This window comes from Osmerus eperlanus, unplaced genomic scaffold, assembly GCF_963692335.1.
Source record: "Osmerus eperlanus unplaced genomic scaffold, fOsmEpe2.1 SCAFFOLD_484, whole genome shotgun sequence".
NCBI classification, from domain to species: Eukaryota; Metazoa; Chordata; class Actinopteri; order Osmeriformes; family Osmeridae; genus Osmerus; species Osmerus eperlanus.
The window spans coordinates 1-21237 of NW_026911572.1; the positions used below are offsets into that span (position 1 = coordinate 1).

At 49.3% G+C, this 21237-nt stretch overlaps 1 protein-coding gene across 1 annotated transcript; it reads left to right on the forward strand.

Annotated features, from left to right (window-relative positions):
* Window positions 1-580: 580 nt before the first annotated feature.
* On the forward strand, window positions 581-16012 carry LOC134016269 (utrophin; the record flags this gene model as incomplete). The annotated part of the gene is made up of 7 exons (XM_062455660.1): window positions 581-753; window positions 4260-4416; window positions 10926-11055; window positions 12833-13101; window positions 13257-13403; window positions 14931-15009; window positions 15952-16012. Coding segments are annotated over 7 exons (1016 nt in total), but the record flags the coding sequence as incomplete, so codon positions are not given.
* Between the last annotated feature and the right edge of the window lie 5225 nt (window positions 16013-21237).

Consider the following 21237-nt stretch of genomic DNA (forward strand, 5'->3'; position numbering starts at 1 on the left):
GAGAGAAGTAGAACAGTTCTAGTTTAAAATCTGGTCTAAAAATACAACATTTGACAGAATCCTCCTACGTCAACACCCCCCCCCCCCCCCCCACACACACACACATCCCACCCTTCATGGTCTACACTAACACACACACACGCACACACACTGGCAAGCCCTGGTGGTCTAGACTGGTGGGGGTGGAGAGTGTGGAGGAGGGGTTAGTCTGTGAGACATGCTTTCATAATGAAACGTGCACCCTATGGAAACACACAGAGGCATCACACTAACAAATACACTCACATACTTCATATGTTGACCCAAATCATGGCCTCAAGGCCCCTCTATGACAACATCCACACAAACACGCACACAGCGCTACAGTGTGCTGACTCTGAGCGCTACGTACACGATATCTCTCATGCTCTGGAGCTACAGTAATACACAGTCAGCTTGTGTTTCCTCCCTTCATGTTCTGTGCTCAGCCTTGAAGCACAACCTGAAACACTTATCCTTCAACTGCTTGTTAATCATCTCTCTCTCTCTTTCTCTCTCTCTCTCTCCTCTTACCTCTCTCTCTCTCTCTCTCTCTCTGTAGGATATCCAGGCTGAGATCGACGCCCATAATGACATCTATAAGAGTGTGGATGGGAACAAGCCCAAGATGGTGAAGGCTCTGGGCAGTTCTGACGAGGCTGTGTTCCTCCAGCACCGCCTGGATGACATGAACCAGCGCTGGAGCGACCTCAAGGTCAAGTCAGCCAACATCCGGTCAGTACCACACCCCCCGGTTACCGTCCACCAATAGTGTTAGAACCGTGTTTACCTGGAGAACATGTGCTAGTGACTCTCCTCTGAGAACAGACAGCAGAGAATAGGAACATGAGTTCTGGCTCATTACCCTCCTAGCCTCCTTTCTGGCGTGTGCCTGCTTTAGGTGATGAGTCCCTCAAGATGGGAATCATGTCAGGAATGATAGCACGTGCCGGGCAAAGTGGTCTTCTGTGTGTGTGTGTGTGTTTGTGTGTGCATCTATGCTGTTCCCATGTCCTCTCCACACATTATGCACACACACACTGTTCTTGACCATGTACGACCACACATACACACACACACACAGATATACAGTTAGGTCCATAAATATTTGGACATTGACACCATTTTCATTTTGGCTCTGTATACCACCACAATGGATTTGAAATGAAACAATCAAGATGTGCTTTAAGTGCAGACTTTCAGCTTTAATTTCAGGGTATTTACATCCAAATCAGGTGAACAGTGTAGGAATTACAACACATTTGATATGTGGCCCCCCCTTTTTAAGGGACCAAAAATAATTGGACAAACTAACATAATCATAAATCTAATTGTCACTTTTAATACTTGGTTGCAAATCCTTTGCAGTCAATGACAGCCTGAAGTCTGGAACCCATAGACATCACCAGACGCTGGGTTTCGTCCCTGGTGATGCTCTGCCAGGCCTCTACTGCAACTGTCTTCAGTTCCTGCTTGTTCTTGGGGCATTTTCCCTTCAGTTTTGTCTTTAGCAAGTGAAATGCATGCTCAATTGGATTTAGGTCAGGTGATTGACTTGGCCATTGCAGAACATTCCACTTCTTTGCCTTAAAAAACTCTTTGGTTGCTTTCGCAGTATGCTTTGGGTCATTGTCCATCTGCACTGTGAAGCGCCGTCCTATGAGTACTGAAGCATTTGTCTGAATCTGAGCAGATAATATTGCCAGAAACACTTCAGAATTCATCCTACTGCTTTTGTCAGCAGTCACATCATCGATAAATACAAGGGAACCAGTTCCATTGGCAGCCATACATGCCCACGCCATAACACTACCTCCACCATGCTTCACTGATGAGGAGGTATGCTTTGGATCATGAGCAGTTCCTTCCCTTCTCTATAATCTTCTCTTCCCATCATTCTGGTACAAGTTGACATTGGTCTCATCTGTCCATAGGATGTTGTTCCAGAACTGTACAGGGTCTTTTAGATGTTTTTTTGGCAAACTCTAATCTGGTCTTCCTGTTTTTGATACTCACCAATGGTTTACATCTTGTGGTGAACCCTCTGTATTTACTCTGGTGAAGTCTTCTCTTAATTGTTGACTTTGACACAGATACGCCTACCTCCTGGAGAGTGTTCTTGATCTGGCCAACTGTTGTGAAGGGGTTTTTCTTCACCAGGGAAAGAATTCTTCTGTCATCCACCACAGTTGTTTTCCGTGGTCTTCCGGGTCTTTTGGTGTTGCTGAGCTCACCAGTGCGTTCTTTCTTTTTAAGAATGTACAAACAGTTGATTTGGCCACACCTAATGTTTTTGCTATCTCTCTGATAGGTTTGTTTTGATTTTTCAGCCTAACGATGGCTTGCTTCACTGATGGTGACAGCTCTTTGGACTTCATATTGAGAGTTGACAGCAACAGATTCCAAACACAAATACCATACTTGAAATGAACTCTAGACCTTTTATCTGCTCCTTGTCAATGAAATAACGAACTCCCATGAGGGAATAACATACACCTGGCCATGGAACAGCTGAGCAGCCAATTGTCCAATTACTTTTGGTCCCTTAAAAAGGGGGGGGGGGGCCACATATCAAATGTGTTGTAATTCCTACACCGTTCACCTGATTTGGATGTAAATACCCTGAAATTAAATCTGAAAGTCTGCACTTAAAGCACATCTTGATTGTTTCATTTCAAATCCATTGTGGTGGTATACAGAGCCAAAATGATGAAAATGGTGTCAATGTCCAAATATTTATGGACCTAACTGTATCTCCCTGAAAATCGATCACAGCCATGGTGTAAGGCTGGTCTTATAAAGACAAACACGCACGTTATCCATGCACTCCTGTGACTCCCATTCAAGTCCATCATGGCAGATCCACAGTGTAATATGTGGCCGTCTGTCCCGGTCGAGCTGACTGTGGGTGTTGGGGGATATTGATGTGGATGTGTGTGTTCGGGCCACCATAGCTCATGCATGGCAGGGCTCCACCACGTGATATAGGGCCCTGGTGAGAGCCAAAGCCCAGCCTCGAGAGAGAGAGAGAGAGAGAGAGAGAGGGAGGGAGGGAGGGAGGGAGGGAGGGAGGGAGGGAGGGAGGGAGGAGAGGGAGAGAGGGAGAGAGAGAGAGAGAGAGAGAGAGAGAGAGAGAGAGAGAGAGAGAGAGAGAGAGAGAGAGAGAGAGAGAGAGAGAGAGAGAGAGAGAGAGAGAGAGAGAGAGAGAGAGAGAGAGAGGAGAGAGAGAGAGAGAGAGAGAGAGAGAGAGAGAATGATGAATATAGTTATACGCAGAGGTGGAGCCCTGAGGAGAGACTGAAAGGGTGAAACGAGAGTTGAAGATGTATACAGAAGATATATACAGTATATATACAGTTTATGAGAGAGAGACATAGAGACAGACACAGCGAGAGAGACAGAGGGAGAGATAAGGTGTAGTAGGGGAGATGGGGAGAGGGGAACGAGAGATGGAGAGAGTAAGGGTGACACGACCATATGGAGATACTCAAAGAAGGGTGGATCGGAGGGAGGAGGAAGGGAGGGTTGATGAGCCGAGAAGAAAGGAATCACAACTGGGTCATTGGAGAGAAGGAAGGGTGGAAGAGAGAGAGAGAGAGACAGAACAGATGAAGAACATTGACATGAGAGAAGAGAGGAAAGTAAGAAGGGAAGAACCAGATGAAGCACACGGAGAGGAGAAGCAGGAGACAGGGTTGAAGGGAGCTGCTGAAGGTCATAGGGGACAGGGTTGAAGTAGGGGGAAGGTAGCTAGGTGATAGCAGACAGGAAATAGGGTTGAAGTATTGTGAGGGGAAGGTAGCTAGGTGATAGCAGACAGGAAATAGGGTTGAAGTACTGTGAGGGGAAGGTAGCTAGGTGATAGCAGACAGGAAATAGGGTTGAAGTACTGTGAGGGGAAGGTAGCTAGGTGATAGCAGACAGGAAATAGGGTTGAAGTACTGTGAGGGGAAGGTAGCTAGGTGATAGCAGACAGGAAAGAGGGTTGAAGAGTCAGCATGGTCAAGTTAACAGGCTGTATTTCCCCTGGATTTCAGTCAGTCACCCTCAGGAGACACACGCTGCTAGGCTGGTAGCTGTGGGAGACTGGTACATGATGTTCCCAGGAAATATGGCAAACTAGGATGTTAAAACAAATCAGTCCAGAAGGAACACCCAACACACACAAACAGACTCAGATACTCTGTGGAGTATTTATTCTCCTTGTGTGTATGTGTGTGTGTGTGTGTGTGTGTCATCAGGGCGCACCTGGAGGCGAGTGCTGAGCGCTGGGTGCGTCTGCTGGGGCTTCTGGAGGAGCTGTGGAGGTGGATCTGCTCCAAGGACCAGGACCTGGCCAAGCAGATGCCCATCGGAGGAGACGTGCCTACTCTGCTGCAGCAGCACAACCACTGTCAGGTCTGTACCGGCACGGTCAGCAGGGCCACAACCACTACTCTAACTGTGGTCAATATGACCACAACCAGTACTCAAAACATGGTCATCAGGACCACAACCAGGACTCTAACCATGGTCAGCAAGACCACAACCACTACTCTAACTGTGGTCAATATGACCACAACCAGGACTCTAACCATGGTCATCAGGACCACAACCAGGACTCTAACCATGGTTAACGTGACCACAACCACTACTTACCCTACCATTGCAGCATTATACAATCTGCTATGTCACTACACATCGCTTGTTGTCAGAGCAGCAGCCAGACTACAAAATCAGCAGAGTAAACACCAAAAACTGAACCAGCATAGTCACAGTCACGTCACGTGCCACCCCCAAGCCATGACCATTAGCATTGTTTTCCTCGCATCAGCAGCAATTTGTAGTTCCTTATTGCAGACAAACACTTGATGGTTTATGCATTAGAACATGTAATTACCTCTTGGAGGGTTGTGTGTGTGTGTGTGAGAGAGAGCCCCTGGTGGTGTTTACTCTTGCCTGTGTGACTACAGCTGCTGGTCCTGACTCTCTGATGACGTTCTGTGGCCTCCTCCTCCCCCTCCTCCTCCCCCTCCTCCTCCCCCTCCTCCTCCCCCTCCTCCCCCTCCTCCCCCTCCTCTGTTTGCCCTCCAAGGCTGGTTATTTCATTCACTCCGAGGCTTCGGGCGCGTGGACTCGCTCGTTTCCACTCAAGCACACACAACTAGGATGAGAGGAGAGGAGGTTAGAGAGACTGCAGGAGGCTGGATGGGAGACAGGAAGCAGGGGACACCGTAGCCAGGACCCAAACATCACACTCGTCCCTGTTCGTCCTCTCATTACCCTTACTCACCCCTTCATCCCGCTCTCGGCCCGCTGCCTCTCTGCCTCTGTTCCCCTCTGCCGGCCTCTCTTTAGCGATTCATTTCACTCTTTTCTTCCTTCAACGTTCTCTCCTTCCCTCTGGCGCCCGCTCGCTCGCTCTCACCCTTTTCTTTTTCAATTCTTTTTTCAATTTCCCCTCCAATAAATCGTACTCTTTTTTTCCTCAATTTCTTCTCTGACCAGCTCCCTTCCCATCTCCTCCCTATCTCTCTTTCCCCTCACATTTCTTTCTCTTCCCCTTTCTGTCTTCCCTTCTCTCTTCCCCCCCCCCCCTCACTCTTCCTCAACCTCCACCCATCTCCCTCACGCTCCCAGGCAGTTAGAGACATGGTGTTATTATGGGATGGAGGAGTTGAAAGTGAAAGGGAGGCCTTCTCATTCTGATTAGAGGTTTATGCGCCCGACCTCTTCTCTGTATCCTTAATAGATTGGCTTTGAGTCGCGTCTGTCCAAACGAGAGAGAGGCACAAAGCACTGAACCTTTTGAACACGCCACGGTTCATTACACACACGCACACACTCACACACACACATAGGCATGCATACACACGTACAGTACGCACACGCACACACCCACATGCAGGCTCACACGCACAAATGTCAGAATGAAGCTAAATACAGAACATTATTATATATTGCATGATGATATACGGAAAATGTCAGCCAGATGTGGGGGTGAGTTAGATGGCTGAGATGAAGGGCTGAGGAGCTTCATGAGGGCTTACAGAGATAAAAGAGGTTCACTAAGCCACTTAGAGAAACAGAGAAGGAGCGATAGGGCCGTTGCAGGAAAGCTGGATGATAAAGGAGGGAAAGGTATGAGTAAAGGGGTGGTCTAAATCTGAGAAGAAGGGAAGGAGACAAAGTAAGTGTGATTGAGGTAGAGAAAGAGGGATTAGGATGACAGGGAAAGGACAAGGGTGGAGGTGAGGCGATAGAGAGGAAGGATGAGAGAGGAGAGAAACCGAGCAAAGAACCCATCTGGAAACGTTAAACTTCTGGATAGAAAGGTTGTAACGTCAACGTTTTATTGGATTACATTGTCAGACTGTCACATTCCAAGCGAAATTCGATATTTCTATCGAATGCAGTTACTTGTTTACGGATTTATGACAGAAAGTCTTATGGAGGGAAAAAGATGATTTTTTTGCCCTGTGAAAGGAGTCGTCTGAGGGGCATCGATTGTGTCGGCTGATTTTTGGCATAAGGGGTTTTAATAATCACACATTCCAATTATCCAAAGAAAGACATTCGTTAATGTTACACTTATTAAACTCATCAATCAGCTTAATTACGTTAACGTTTCTTTTGCGAGGAATGCAGGGAGGGATGGAAAGAAAAAGAATGAGAGCGAGAGAAAGCACTTGTGGCCATATTGAATCACACTCTTTTTCCTTATGTCTCTCAGCAACAGTTGTCTAAATGAGGAGAGTAGTCTTCATTTAAGCAGTAAAACCTTGAATAGAAACATCAATAATTGAGTATGAGGGAAGCTGTGAATAAAGCTGGATATATTGAAAGTGCTAATATTAGCATTGTGCCAGCAATGTACAAGTTTAAAGAAGGTTTAATCAACTCTTTCATTTGGGCATGTTTTAGCTGCCTGAATCTTGTTCTAATGCAAACACAGAAGTAGCTTATGCTAGGCAAATGTAATCATGCAGACCCAAAGTTAGAGCTGATCTAATCAGAATGGCCATGCTAAGCTAGTTTAATCACGCTGTCCAGGTGATTGATTAGCACCATTTATACCTGGATAGGCAGGTCGTAAAGTAATGAGATGGATTAAACTCCTGCATCGGCCATATCTTATCCTTTTCCAGTAAAGTGAGAGAGAGAGAGGTCTTTTGAATGACTTATCGTCGCCTAAAGATTTGTCTCTCCTCGTTTCTCCACATTATGTTTTTATGTCCGAATTGGGCGTCGTGAACAGTAGCCTGTGTCTGGGACTGTGTTGGGTGACTCGATGTTTGTTTAACTTTGCAGTGTCTCGTGTTTCATGGCCCACGGTTTGAAGGAGATTGACGTGAGGCCAGGAGTAGATGAGGTAGATAGATCGAGAAAAATATATTTAGAAATCCAACGGTAGCCTGTGGGGTGGGGACAGGCTCCAACAACTAGTCGTTATTCTTTAGCTGTAGCCCAGACCGAGCTAACGCCAGGCCATTCTGAGATAACAAGCCTGTTAGCTTTGTGTTGCCTCAAGTCTCAATGACTTATGCTTGAGCTACTCCCCTGTGGCATGAAATCTAAATAGTCACAAAAGGCAACAGTTAAAAAAAGCTTTAGCCAAGTCCTTGTCGTCATTCTGCACCCCGCCCCATCCACCCCACACATCTATTTCTTCATTGCTCACGAGGTAAACAAAATGAGTCAGCACCACAATGGTGGATTGTTTTGGAAACCTCAGAGGAGCTGAGGCACGGAAAAGCAGAGCCGTTTAACAGGCGTTTAGTCCTGTTTGAAATGTGGACAGAGAACCAGGTCCCTGAGCTGCTCCCTGTTGCATGAAAGAAAAGAGTACTGTGAGGGTAAAAATGCGTAGAATGAAAAGGAAAACGTGTGGTATATATCAAGAGGGGACGCCAAAGATATGAGTGTGGCCATCCCATATGTAGGCGTATCCCCTTGTCAGTTGAAAAGTAATATGAAAGAAAAGGTTTGGTGGGAGAGGAGGTATGGAAATGGCTCATGGAGATGGACATGGTTGCCAGGTTTGAGACTCTTTCCACACTCTGAGGCACTCAAGCACCAGGAGGTCTGTCTTAGATGTTCTTTTGGGAAGAGCACCGAAAAAGGTGATGAGGGGCGGGGGCAGAGATGAAAGGAGATGGTGAGGGAGAGAGAGGGACTGAGAAAACGGGGGGATGAGAGAGGGGGCTTTTTGTGCATTTGAAAAGCAGTCCTCTGGTTTGTTTTGATGATATCGCACCCTCACATCTGCTCATCTAGACTGGGTACTAGCCGATAAGTCTGTCTGCTGTTACTCCCCACAGACACACACACATACACAGACAGACACACCCACGCACAGTGTGTTCACTCGGCGTCAAGGTCACAACTCACAGCTACAATATTCTCTCCTGTCTTGTCAACTCGAGGCACAGAAAGCTTGGGGCGTTGCTTTTGATGCTTCAGCAGTGTTCATCTGGCCTGCTCGTGGGTCACAGCAGAACCTCCCATCAAGAGCAGAACTTCCTCCAGTGGTCCTTAGGTGAACCATGGAGAGTCCTCTAGAGAGAGGCAAAAAGAGAGGAGCTTGCCGACTCATTGTCTGTTTTCTCACTGTGTCGGGTGGAAATAGCAGTTTCCTTTTTCTTGCCAGAAAACGTATTTTCAAGTTGTGCTCATTTTTCCCCCAGCAAGCCCCTGTAGTGAGGTGGTCACGTAACGTTGTAAACTTAGGACCTTCGTCAGACTCGGCAGGAAGTGAGGCGATGTGGGCGGGGAGGTCTCTGGACAGTAGGCGATGATGTGCGTTGCCATAGTGACGCTGTGCTGTACCTCCTTCTTAAGTGCATTTCACCGGCAAGGACAAGTCATTGTGACGATGGGCAGATGTAAGGAGAAGGTCTATTTATAAAGGAAGGTCCATAGTGAATGTGTGTGTGCCATGTGTTTCCTTCCTGTAGTTTTGTCTTTGTTCCCTCTCACTCTCTCTCACTCTCTCTCACTCTCTCTCACTCTCTCTCTCTCTCTCTCTCTCTCTCTCTCTCTCTCTCTCTCTCTCTCTTTCTTTATCTGTTACCTCCATTGGTGTCTGTAGTGGATATCTGTTTCTATTCCCATTATCTCTCTCTCTCTGTATCTCTGTTGTTACTCTCTTATTTTCCCTCTCACCTATGAGAGTACCTTGTCCCAAATAGGCAAGGAAGGAATCAATGAAATGAGGCCCATCTCTCGTTACTGAGGGTGATTAAATTAGTGTTGTGGGGGACACTAATTTCCAGTTTCATGGCACATTTCTTTCTGGGCTGGATAAGGAAGGGAGATTGGTGACAGGGCTGCAGCACTGCGGGTTTAGATCTTTTATGACATCCCTGCCTTTTAAAATGAGCCTATTCTGCAGTTCAGGAGCAGGGTCAGGCTGGATGAAGAGGTTTCAAGAGATGATGAAGAAGGCTTTTGTTCTTATTGGAAACCATCTGTATTCTCATTTCAGGTTTCTCTCGGAAATAGAACAATCCCATTGGAGGGCAGGTGAATGGCAGCTTTGTCCTGCCTCACTTCTGTTTCATGCTTGGCTATTTTAAGTTTGAATTTTTCAGTTTGTAAAAGCATCCCTACGTTGATGAATGAGACGGAGCGTGTCGTCAAATCTAATCACAGTCCATCCTGAGGCAGGTCGGCGTCTCCGTGTCGGTTGTCTCCTGTGGTGTTGGGCCTCGCGGGTCCACACTCAGCTCTCTGTCACAAACTCTCTCAACCCGGCTCTCAGTTTTGACCAGTGTAGCGTGAAAATCCCGCATCCCGCACGAAACCTGATCTACATCTGCCTCGTCTTGTCCCGTGTTTCCTGTCCTCAAACCTTGAAACAAAACGCCGCCCCCCAATCAACTCCAGTTCCCCCACCAGTCTCTCCGAAGATCGCCCCCTCACAAACCAATCTCACACTCGAATGATCATTGCACAGGGCCTGTGGACCCGCTGGTACTAAAACCTGAATAATTAGTCCGCTACATGCATCCATGTCTCAGTTCGTCTCCAGCTCTGCCTATATGGTACCGAAGTTTAGACACTGACATCAGGGAGGATGTCCATGTGGACCCCCTAGCTGGATAAGTTTCCTATTATAAAGTGTGTGAATGTGTGTGTGCGCGTGCAAAGAGGGGGGGGGGGGGTTACCTTTCAACAAAAAGGGTTAAGAAAAAAGAGGGAGCAGGATTTAAAAAGCAGCCAGGAATCTGAATAGCTGTTGAGCAGTTTTGTTTACACTGATGACGGGCCAAGCAAAGAGACGTCACCTCATCATTTGGTGTGTGTGTGTGTGTGTGTGCGTCTGCATGTACATTCCTGTGTGCCGGTGCGTTTTCCTGTCAGCCTGCACGTCTACTGTCACATGTGCAGACTCCACTCCACCCTCAGAGCCCGTCGAGATTGGTTTTGTCTTTTTTCGAATGAGAGGCGCACTTGATTAAAGTGGAATCTGGTTCGTTTGATTTGTTTGATAAGGAGATGCTATTCCTGTGGTTGGTAGCAGTCTGAGCGCGGTAGAAAACAGGTTCACTCAGAGTTCAGGCGCATCCGTGGTTCTGGGAGATGACAGCTCTGAGTCTAGTCCCATCTCCCTACCTCCGAACCAGAACCAGCATACATTACTGGTAATTGAGATGGAAATGACCCAATGCCTCCCCATAGACATTAAATGGGCTTTGCTATCAAAGTAAGTGTTCAAAACATAAAAATGCTACTGTTTTGAAACACAATAGAATCCCCAGAGGAAAACCGAAGAGGAGTGTTCCTGTGAAACATCCCTAGATAAGATGCAGTTGGTTTAGTCTAACAATGGTATAGCATGACTGTCCAAAACCATCCTCTCCTCGCCCTAACCCTTCTCGGAGACATTGACCAATCCCTGCTTTTCTTTCTTCCCCTGTCTCTAGGCCCTGCGGTCAGAGCTGAAGGACCGCGAGCACGTTGTGGTCGGCGCCTTGGAACAGGCACGCATGTTCCTGGCCGATCAGCCCATCGAAGGCCCCGGGGAACCGCGCAAGAACCTCCAGCCCAAAACCGGTGAGTCCAGAACCAGTCCTGAGCCACTTCTGTCCTGTACAGACACCTCCACAGCCACACCCATGGGTGGAATTCCATAGAATAGAACAACTTTATTGTCCAGCCCAGGTGGACCTGGGTTTCCTCCACGGTTAACAAATAAACAGATGCACATCAGTGGACAACCCTACAACCTCAAGATGAACATGTCAGTAAACTGGTGGATTAGCGGGCAGCGTGCGTACCACAGAGCCCAAGGCCTTTCCGCAGCAGCCCGTGTTCGATTCCAGCCCGGGTCATTTACTGCATGTCATCTGCCCTTTCCCTTCCCTGCATTTCCTGTCTCTGTCACTAACCGTCACTATCAAACATAAATGCCCCAAAACTAGTATTTCTTTCTCTCAGATTATATCAATTTAATTAAGAATGTGAATTGCATTGGGAACAAATTACCTAAAGAACACAATTTTTTGTGGTCTAAAAACATCTGACTGACCCACGCAGACAGTAAGTACTCATTTTAGATGATACTCCACTGAACTAATTGGTAAGCATTGTTGCATCGTTAAAACGAGGACCTTAACAATGGCACTGAAGAGAATGATGGGTGATTTTCTTTTCCTCAGTGATGTCCTCAGAAACCCTGTGGTTTTCCCACAGTCCATCTGTATGCTGAATATGCACAGGGGCTTCATTAGCAATTCTGTGTATGTGTCTCTGTGTCCTGATGGAGAGACTGTGGAGTCACTACCACACCAGCTCTCTCTCTCTCTCTCTCTCTCTCTCTCTCTCTCTCTCTCTCTCTCTCTCTCTCTCTCTCTCTCTCTCTGTCTCTGTCTCTCTCTCTCTCTCTCTCTCTCTCTTACTGTCTCTCGTCTTTCTTGCACGCTCCTTCTCTCTCTCTCTCTCTCTTCTCTCTCTCTCTCTCTCTCTCTCTCTCTCTCTCTCTCTCTCTCTCTCTCTCTCTCTCTCACTCTCTCTCTCTCTCTCTCTCTCTCTCTCTCACACACACACACACACACTGTTCATCCCTCTCTTGCCAAAAAATATGTTTGAATAATGAATAACCAGCTCTAAGATCACAGGGGTGATCAGAGTTCAGAGTGGAGGATGGAAGGGATGAAGGGGTGGAGGGATGGAAAGATGGATAGACAGAGCCTGGTCTAAGGCCTTGGCTTGGTGTTTGAAGTAATAATCATGAGGGTGCTGAAGCCACAGTCGAGGATTAGAGGCTGTGTGTGTGTGTGTGTTGTTTATTTCTCTCTGGGACAAATTGTTTACAACTCTCACCAGGCAGTGAACCCAGAGGCCTGTTCTGTCATTATTCACTGTGTTTGTCCCTCATCATGATGGTGGAGTACTAACTCTCTTACTGCTGCTGACTGCACGACCAGCCTGTGAGTGTGTGTGTGTGTGTGTGTGTGTGTGAAGTTGCACAGGGGTGTGTGTGTGTGTGTGTGTGTGTGTGTGTGTGTGTGGGGATTGAGCACTTTGCCCTCCTGTGGAGTCGTCCATTGACATGCATAGTAAAGCTGATTTAGGCTGGTGTGCCGACCCAAGCGCACACTACTGGAGCCAGAGCTGGCAGCCTGGCAGCACGCAGCAGGGAGGGGGCTGCTAATCTGCTTTGCTCTGCCCTGCCCTCTCACACACACACACACACACACTCCTAATGCAAGTCATTCTAATGCTTATTCATCACCCACCCCCTCTCTCCTTCCCTCCCTCCTTTTGACTCCGTCTACACCCCTCCGCTCCCGTCACACTCGTTCTCTCTTCCTTCCCCCTCTCCTCCCAGAGGTGACCCCGGAGGAGCGGGCGAGGGGCGTGGCCCGGGCCATCCGCAAGCAGACGGCGGAGGTGGGCGAGCGCTGGGAGCGCCTGCAGGGGCGCGCGGGCGGCTGGCAGCGGCAGGTGGAGCGGGCGCTGGAGCGCCTGCAGGAGCTCCAGAGCAGCATGGACCAGCTGGACCTGAGGCTGGTGCGGGCCGAGGAGGCCAGGGCCGCCTGGCAGCCCGTGGGAGACCTGCTCATAGACTCTCTGCAGGACCACATCGAGAAGACCACGGTGAGGGTTAGGGTGGTGGTGGGGGTTAGGGTTGAGATGGGGGGGTTATACAAGAACATCTGTTGTTATTTGAGCGTTTGTCTGGCAGCACCCAGCTTAAAGCCTGCGTGCTCTTATTTGAGAGCTGACACGGCGTGTGTGTGTGTCCCTGCCAGGCCTTTAAGGAGGAGACGGCCCCGCTGCGTCAGGAAGTGCGCGTGGTGAACGAGCTCTCGGCGGAGCTGGTTCCCTTGGACGTCCAGCTGTCCTCCACCGCCTCCAGGCAGCTGGACGACCTGAACATGCGCTGGAAGCTCCTCCAGGTAGGCCTCACCTCACCCGTCCCCGGGGTGGGGGGGGTCACGGCTCCTGGGGTGTCTCCTCGGGGGTTCTCCGGGACCGTGTGAGCCAACGGCCGTGTTTCTGCCGGGTGTTACGTTGAAATTCTACCCCCTCTCCTAATGGGATTAATGGGGTTTGATACCCCCATCTCCTCTATTGACAGCCACTGCAGCTTCTCTTTCTCTGTATTCCCTCTCTCTCGCTCTCTTTTTCTCTCTCACTCTCTCTCTTTCTCTCTCACTCTCTCTCTCTCTCTCTTTCTCCATCTGTTTCCCCTTTGTGTCGGGGCTCAGGCATTCATGTCTCTCATCCCTTTCTCTGCTCCGCTCTGACATTTAGAACTCTCGCTCCCTCCCTCTCTTTGAGCAACCCCTCCCCCCCTCAGTCTCTCTATCTCTTTCTCTCTCCTTATCTATGCCTCTCTCACTCTCTCTCGGTCTCTGTCTTTGTTTCTGTCTCTCCACCCTCCACTTCTGTCTTGCTGTCAGACCTCAGCATTGGGTAGACCCAGTAGGATGCAGAGGAGAGACCCTGGGCATGTCTCCCTCTCAAGTGAAGCTCAGCTCTCCAGGAGAGTTCTGTCACCGTTCGTCAGATTTAGAGTTAGTCAGAACCACACGCTCACACACTTTGTACTTCCTTCCCCACTCAGACACAACAACCCCCTTGATCTGCCGCGGGACCCACTCTGGGTTCGGATCAGGCCTTGTTTGAGCCCTGAGGGTAAGGGGAGGGGGTGTTGAGGCGGGAAAAAGTGTGTGAGCGTGCATCAGGGTTCGTGAGCGATATTTGTGTGAGCTTCCATCGTCATGGTGTATGTGTGTGTGTGTGTGTTTGTGCTGGTTCAAGGTCTCAATGAGGACTGTGTGATGTGTGTCCTTGTCGAGCACACTGACGTCTTGGATCACAGACACCAGCCCTCAGGGCCTTGTCACAGCTCTGCTGCTCTCTGAATACATCGTCAGACATACGTTGTCTGAACACAAGTGGGGGTGTCTGTGTGTGTTTGTGTGAGAAAGTGTGTGTTTGTGTGAGAGAGGATGAGCTTCTTTGTTATATAGACAGAGGGGGAGCTCGTTAGTTAGAGAAAAACAAGGAAACTGTTGCCGGTGGACATTTTGTGTCTGTTTTTCAGGTTTCCTGCATTGGGAACTCCTACTGGTTTTCTGTGTGTTCAGAAAAACACGTACAGAGATAATGTAGTGGGCAGCCGTTTTGTGTCAAATAAAATGGGTCTCTCCAGACCAGGGCACAGTAACCTCTAATCAGGAGTAACAGACTCACAGCACAGACACACACACATACACACATATTTCTGCTGGATATGAACCTCAGGGTCCCATATCCAGCTACTTGATATTGAGCTGCTAAAGATGTGTGTGTGTTTGTGTGTGTGTGTGTTTGTGTTTTTATTACCTGAGTGCGAGTGGATGCCTGATGGAGACAACAAGGTGTATGATAACTCTGACTGTGTCTCTTGTGTGTGTGTGTGTGTGTGTGTGTTGCAGGTGGCAGTAGAGGACAGACTGAAGCTGCTGCAGGAAGCTCACCGAGACTTTGGCCCCTCTTCCCAGCACTTCCTCTCCAGTGAGTAGCCAATCACCATGGCGTTTACATACTTGACTGTTTGTTGATGCATGCTGACTTCCGATCCTCGTGTTTCATACAGAAGGTGTAAAGGCTTACTGGCAACCTCACTCAACCCTCCAAATCTCTCTGATCTGTTCTTCTAATTACACACATAAATACACATAAATACACCCCCCCCACATACCGCAAGCAAGACGCGTGCAGGCAAGGCCCTTTACTGCTGAATAATTCAGGAAATAATTAAGCCTCTCTCCTGACTGGCTCACTTACTCAGTCTCCTCTCTCAGACTGCCGTGGTCATTAAGCACAAGGGAGAGATGAAGGGCGGGAGGGAGGGAGGCATGGAGGGAGGGAGGGAGGGAGGGAGGGAGAAAGATAGAGTGCAAGAGGAGGGAATTGGAAAGACTGGACCCGTCGCAGTCTTAGTCGTTTTTTTTCTCTCCGTCCTCCTCATTCTATACTGACGACGGTCTGACACTGAGCCAAGATGGCTGCCTGTCATGTCGAGGTCGTTTCTTAGGGAGACGACTGAAGGCCCGTATGGACCTGAGTTGCCTCACGTCCTCTCACGTGGCAGCCTGTGTGGGATGCTGTGTCAGATGGACGCTTGTCTCCAGCTTTTGGAGAGCCTCACTCCTCCACCGCAGCCCTGACACGCACGCACGCACACGCGCAGACGCTTGCTCATGCACACAAGCACGCTCGCACACACAGTACACTCACTCCCATGGGGGCTGCAAAGGGACAGTGTGATTCGCCTAGGCTGCCCATTCCATTCTGCGGCTATGAGAGAACGTCCACAGCTTAACACCTCCCAGCACCTATTACCCAGTTAATTGCAGTAGCGGTTTATACTGTTAGAGAGAACCCATATATTGTGTTTGGGAGAACCGTTCTGGTTTGGGTCTTCAGATGATTTTTCTCTCTCTCTCCCCCCAGCATCCGTTCAGACCCCCTGGCAGAGGGCAGTGTCTCAGAACAAGGTTCCTTATTACATCAAGTGAGTTACTGGTTACTTCAATGCTATTATGTGTGTTTGTCTCTCTGTATGTCTCTGTGTGTGTGTGTGTGTGTGTGTGATTGTTTGTGTGTGCCCTCTTCTTTATAAACTAACATTCTGACTCCTGGCCCTTTGTCCTACCTGCCATCTCGTCAACAGTTAGTTATGCATTGTAGAGTTCTCTGCCTTTCTCTTTTTCTCTCTCTGTATTTCTCTCTTTCGCTCTCTCCTCACTCTCTTTGACCTCTTTATCTCTCTCCTTTTCTTTGTCTTCACCCCCCCCCCCTCTCTCTCTCTCTCTCTCTCTAAAATGAGGCCAGGTGAGCTGCTTTCGTACCAGGGTGTGTTCTGTAGGTCTAATAAGGGCTCAGCACAGGTGCCTCTCTGCCTCATCTCTCCCCCACTGGCTGTACCACTCAGCGCAGGCAGACAAAACGCTGGGTCAAAAAGGAAGGAATGAACGAAGGAATAAGAAAGGTGCTGTTGAGGAGAATGAGGGGAAAGGAAAGGACGGAGAGAAAGAGAGAGAGACAGAGAGAGAGAGAGAGAGAGAGAGAGAGAGAGAGAGAGAGAGAGAGAGAGAGAGAGAAAGAGAGAGAAAGAGAGAGAGAGAGTGGTAGGGCGGGAAGAGAAGAATAGAAGGCTCAGCTGCGGCGGCACTCAGGGCTGCTCTCAGACCGCCACAAAAGGCCGACCCACACGGGGAGGGAGACAGGGCGTGCGGGAGGGAGGGGGAGGCGGGCGAGGGGGAAGGGAGATGGAGAGAGCGATTTGAAGTCAGAGCTCCAGCCTCGGCAACACCTGCAGTGTGTTTAGCCCGGGAGGGTGCGACCGGAGGGGGGGGAGATGAAAGAGGGGCTGCGGACGACGGAGTCAACAACATCTGTCTGTGATCACAGGTGAAGAGCTCGTCTGCAGCCCATCCCCCTGCGCGCACACACACACACACACACTCGCACAGATATACAACCCCCCCCAAAAAAACACTGACACAAACACACACGCCCACACGCAGGCACATCTAACACACACACTCCCTCACACTCACATCTAGCAGCACGGCAGGGGGAAGAGAGAGGGAGGGAGAGGCCACAGAGGAGAGCAGGGGGAGGGATTAGCCTGTTGAAAACCTCCAAACTGAAGACTCCTTTCATGTTTCTCCAAAATGGTGTCTGCGGCGATCTGCCAAGCCGCCGCCAATATGTCATTGCTGATAAGCACCCCCAAAATCTCCCCCTACAGTGATCCACCCCCCCCCCCCTCTGTGATTAGTGAGCTCCACAGTGGACCACTGGGGGCCTACTGAGGCCTACAAACTGGGGTGACATTGTAGTGACACAGCATTATGGGCTTTGATCACATTAATTTTGCGCCGACACCCAATACCCCCCCCCCCCTCCCCCCCTTAGCTCATCTCTCTATTTTTTCCCTTCCTCCCTCGCTCTCCCTTCTTTCTGTTATTACATTAAACCCTGCCACCCTGCCCTGCTGTGCCCCCTCTCCGTGGGGGTGCGTGGTGGGGGAGGGGGGGGATACGATGACACATCAAAGGGCTTCACACGGGGCGCCTTGCCGCCCGGCGGGTCATCACTCCGCCACACTGATGACCCCGGCCATCTTGGCAGGAAGACTCGGGCAGAAGCTTGTCAAGGAAATATATTGGTCTGTCTCCCTGCCAGAGCCAGCTCTCCATCATACTCCCAAGTGTGTGTGTGTGTGTGTGTGTGTGTGTGTGTGTGTGTGTGTGTGGGGGGGGGGGTGGGGGGGGTGTATGTGCGTGCGTGCGTGCATGTTTGCTTGAGCATTCATGTGGCTGCCCATCAAAATGTCTTTGTTATGCTTCAACTATTACTCATGGAGCTTTTTTAATCAAGATGCTTCAATTCAAAGGGCCGAAAACATTTTTGAAATTCAGAGGAGAGGAATGAAATAATCAAGTTTCGTGCTGAGTAGGGGAAGGGAGGGGAGGAGAGAGGACAGGAGAGGGAAATAAGAAGGAAAAGAAGGAATTTTAGAATACGTCAAGTGGAGAATGCAGCTGCTTATCACACGTCAGTTATGGTTTGTGCTAAGTTTGGCAGAAGAGTGCTGTAGTTGAAATGTATGGGGCAAAAGAAATTCTGAGTCAGAGATATTTCCCTAATTCCATTTCCCGTAATATATCCCAACTCACGTTATCAGTCATCGATCGCTGATGAATATTCATGAAGGTGCTTCGTGACAAACTCCTTCCTCAGAGAGGGAGCCAGAGAGAGTGGAGGTACGGGTAAAAGTCGAGACAGAAAGATTTGGAAAAGAGAGAGAAAGACATATATTGCTGGCACTCTGGGCAGTGTACACATCTTTTTGTCATGCATATCAAGCCTTTTCTAAATAAAATTCAGAAATGTAGACACGGAAAGAGTAGAGAAGAGAGATTGAGGGGTCAGGAGAGAGAGAGAGAGACTGACAGAGACTGACACTGTAGAGGAGTTGAAGACAGCTGTTCTCCAGACACCACACTATTATTTGCATGTCCTCGAGGTGTCTCTTAGCTGCAGCGGCCCAGTCGTGACACTAATAGTGGGGCCTGGCTCCTTCCAGGCATCTGGTAAAGCACTCCTGCCCTCCACACCCTTCAGAATAGTCTAAAGTCTGATATCCTGGAGTCTGAGATCCTAGATATCTGTTTCTGAGGCGGTTCCTGCTCATCCCATCCCCAGTTCCTTCAGCCAAATCAGCCAGGTTACTTGAGTGTTAAACACTGTAATACTGCCAAACACGTCCATCTCACCAGAGGAAGTCTCAAAGCAGGAAGCTGTGGACAGGAGAGCAGAAACTATCTACGATCACCCGCATCCATTACTACCCCACCCCCCCCCCCCCCCTCTGTTTCTCATGTCTCTGCTGCGTAGGAAGTGGCCCGGCCAAACAGGAAATGCCGAGGACGAGGTCATTATTTGGATGATTCCGAAACAACTGTGATTTAGATATTCTGTGAAGCGGGGCTGTTGGAAGTGGTCTGGCTTTGTAGTCTTTTTATCGGGTTTGTACAGCCTTACGCTCTCCTGCCGCCTTGGTGTAATAAACCTGTATGAAAGAAGTCTCTTTCCCTCCCTCCATCCCTCCCTCCCTCTCTCTCTCTCTCTCTCTCTCTCTCTCTCTCTCTCTCTCTCTCCTCTCTCTCTCTCTCTCTCTCTCTCTCTCTCTCTCTCTCTCTCGCTCTCTCTCTCTCTCTCTCTCTCTCCACCACATTAATCGTGACGTCGCAAGTCTGGCAGAGGCTGCTTCGCCTGCCTCATTTCCCACCTCCCTTTCTAACGGTGTTTACTCAAGGGCTGGCATTTAATGATGTTTACCGGAGTGAAACGCCGCCAAACGTGCCTCCTTCACACCGCTAAATGCCGCGGATCAATGAGCTCTCTGGCTGTCACTCACCCTCACACACAGAGGGGACTGAGCGGAGCGTCTGCCCATCAGTTTGGCCGCCGTGCATCCAGCTTCGCCAGTCCAGCCGGCCACACGAACACAAACACATTCAGAGGTAGCTTGCTGTCGACGTGGAAGGGCACTGGGTGGCCATGGGAGATAGTCCATTGGCGCCCAAGTAGAGGGAGAGCGAGGGAGGCAGCTGTGGCAGCCTGTGGATGGGATCTCACCCGTGGGTTCTGGGTTGTAAACCCTGGGTGAGCTGTCCTCGTTGCTGTCCTCACTGGAGTCCTAGGTCCCGTGTTGGGAAAAGGAGACCTGGTTTGATCTGGCAAGCCAAAGAAAGGAGCGTTGCAAATGAGGGAGATTCTAAATGTCTCTTTTTAAACCCCCCACACACATATACACGTGTGTGTACACATGCAGTACACACATAAACAGCGCACACACAGTTCTTCCTGTTCTGCTGCTGTAGTCCTGGCCTTACAATTGGACCCGTTTGTTGTAGAAAGGCGTTGTAAGAAGTCGAGGAAGAACAGAGAGGACAACAGTGAAAAAAGAGAGACAAAAGAGAAACCTGGCAACTCTCCGGTCCTCATTATGATATTCATGAGCTGTGGAGCGAAGGTGCTGTGATCCATTAGCAATCCTGTGGTCAAGTGTTTGGCTATCGACTGCTCTAGTCTGGCTGGGTGTTTTTTCATCGTTGTGTTTCAGCAAGGCGGGCTTGTCTTTGAGGTGCCTCCTCTTATACACGTGGATGGACTGGTAATTGTCCTGTAAAATGTAATCCTGTTGTGAGTTTTTATGTCTGGATAGTTGTTACCCAATCTCCTATGGAGTGTGTGTGTGTTGATGTGAGTGTGTCTAACTGTAATTGTGTGTGTGTGTGTGTGTGTGTGTGTTGTGAAAAACTGAAGGTGTGTTGGTATGTGTGAGAGTGCTTTTTGTGTGTGCGAGAGAAAACGGAAGAATGTGTGTTACAACTCTTCCTTCAACTCCAAAATCCCTGAACAGAGAGAGCATGAATCGCTCTCAGCCATCTTCAAATCCCTGACATGGTCGTGATATCCAGCGGGGCGGAGTGTGGGGCGGCGTGTGGGCGGCGTGTGGGCGGCTTAGCGCTCCCGGCACCAGCCTTGCAGTCCGCGCTGCCGTCGGACGGATGAATAGGGATGACACCTGCTGACGGCCGACCCCTGTAGTCCCGCTCCTCGGCGGCCCGCGTCAGCACTACACTTCCCAGCATGCACTCCCAGCGGAGCGTCCATCCCCCCCGCGGTCAAAACGCAAACGGAAATGTTCTGAAAACGTCAAGACGCTGCTCTGATTCCTATTCTGTCGTCCGCGCTGTCTCTCCTTCGCTTCCTTTGTTCCTTCTCTCATTCTTTCAGTCTTGAAATCTACTGACAGTAGATTTCCCTGCAGCACAGACGAGCTGAAGGAACTACTTATCAGGGAACACAACTTCAGCAGAGGGAGCGTGGTGTAGCGAGGCTGACAAATGCAGCGTGCTTCAGTTCTGGATCAGGTTTTTTTTTTTATAGTATTTTTTTTTACTCACTTGTTTTCTTAACTTGTGCCACCGGAGGTGTTTCTCACAAGCTCAGTTGTAAACAGGATGAAGACGAGACATGAACATACCCAACTCTTTTTCTGGGAACTGGGGAGGTGTGTGTGTGTGTGTGGTTAAGTTGTGTGTGCGTGCGTGGGTCTTTTGCATGAGATGAGATGATAGGAAATGAGAGGTGTTTGGAAAAGACTGTGAGTGTGTGTGTGTGTGTACAGTTTTTGTGTGTCCTAACGGGAGATTGAGC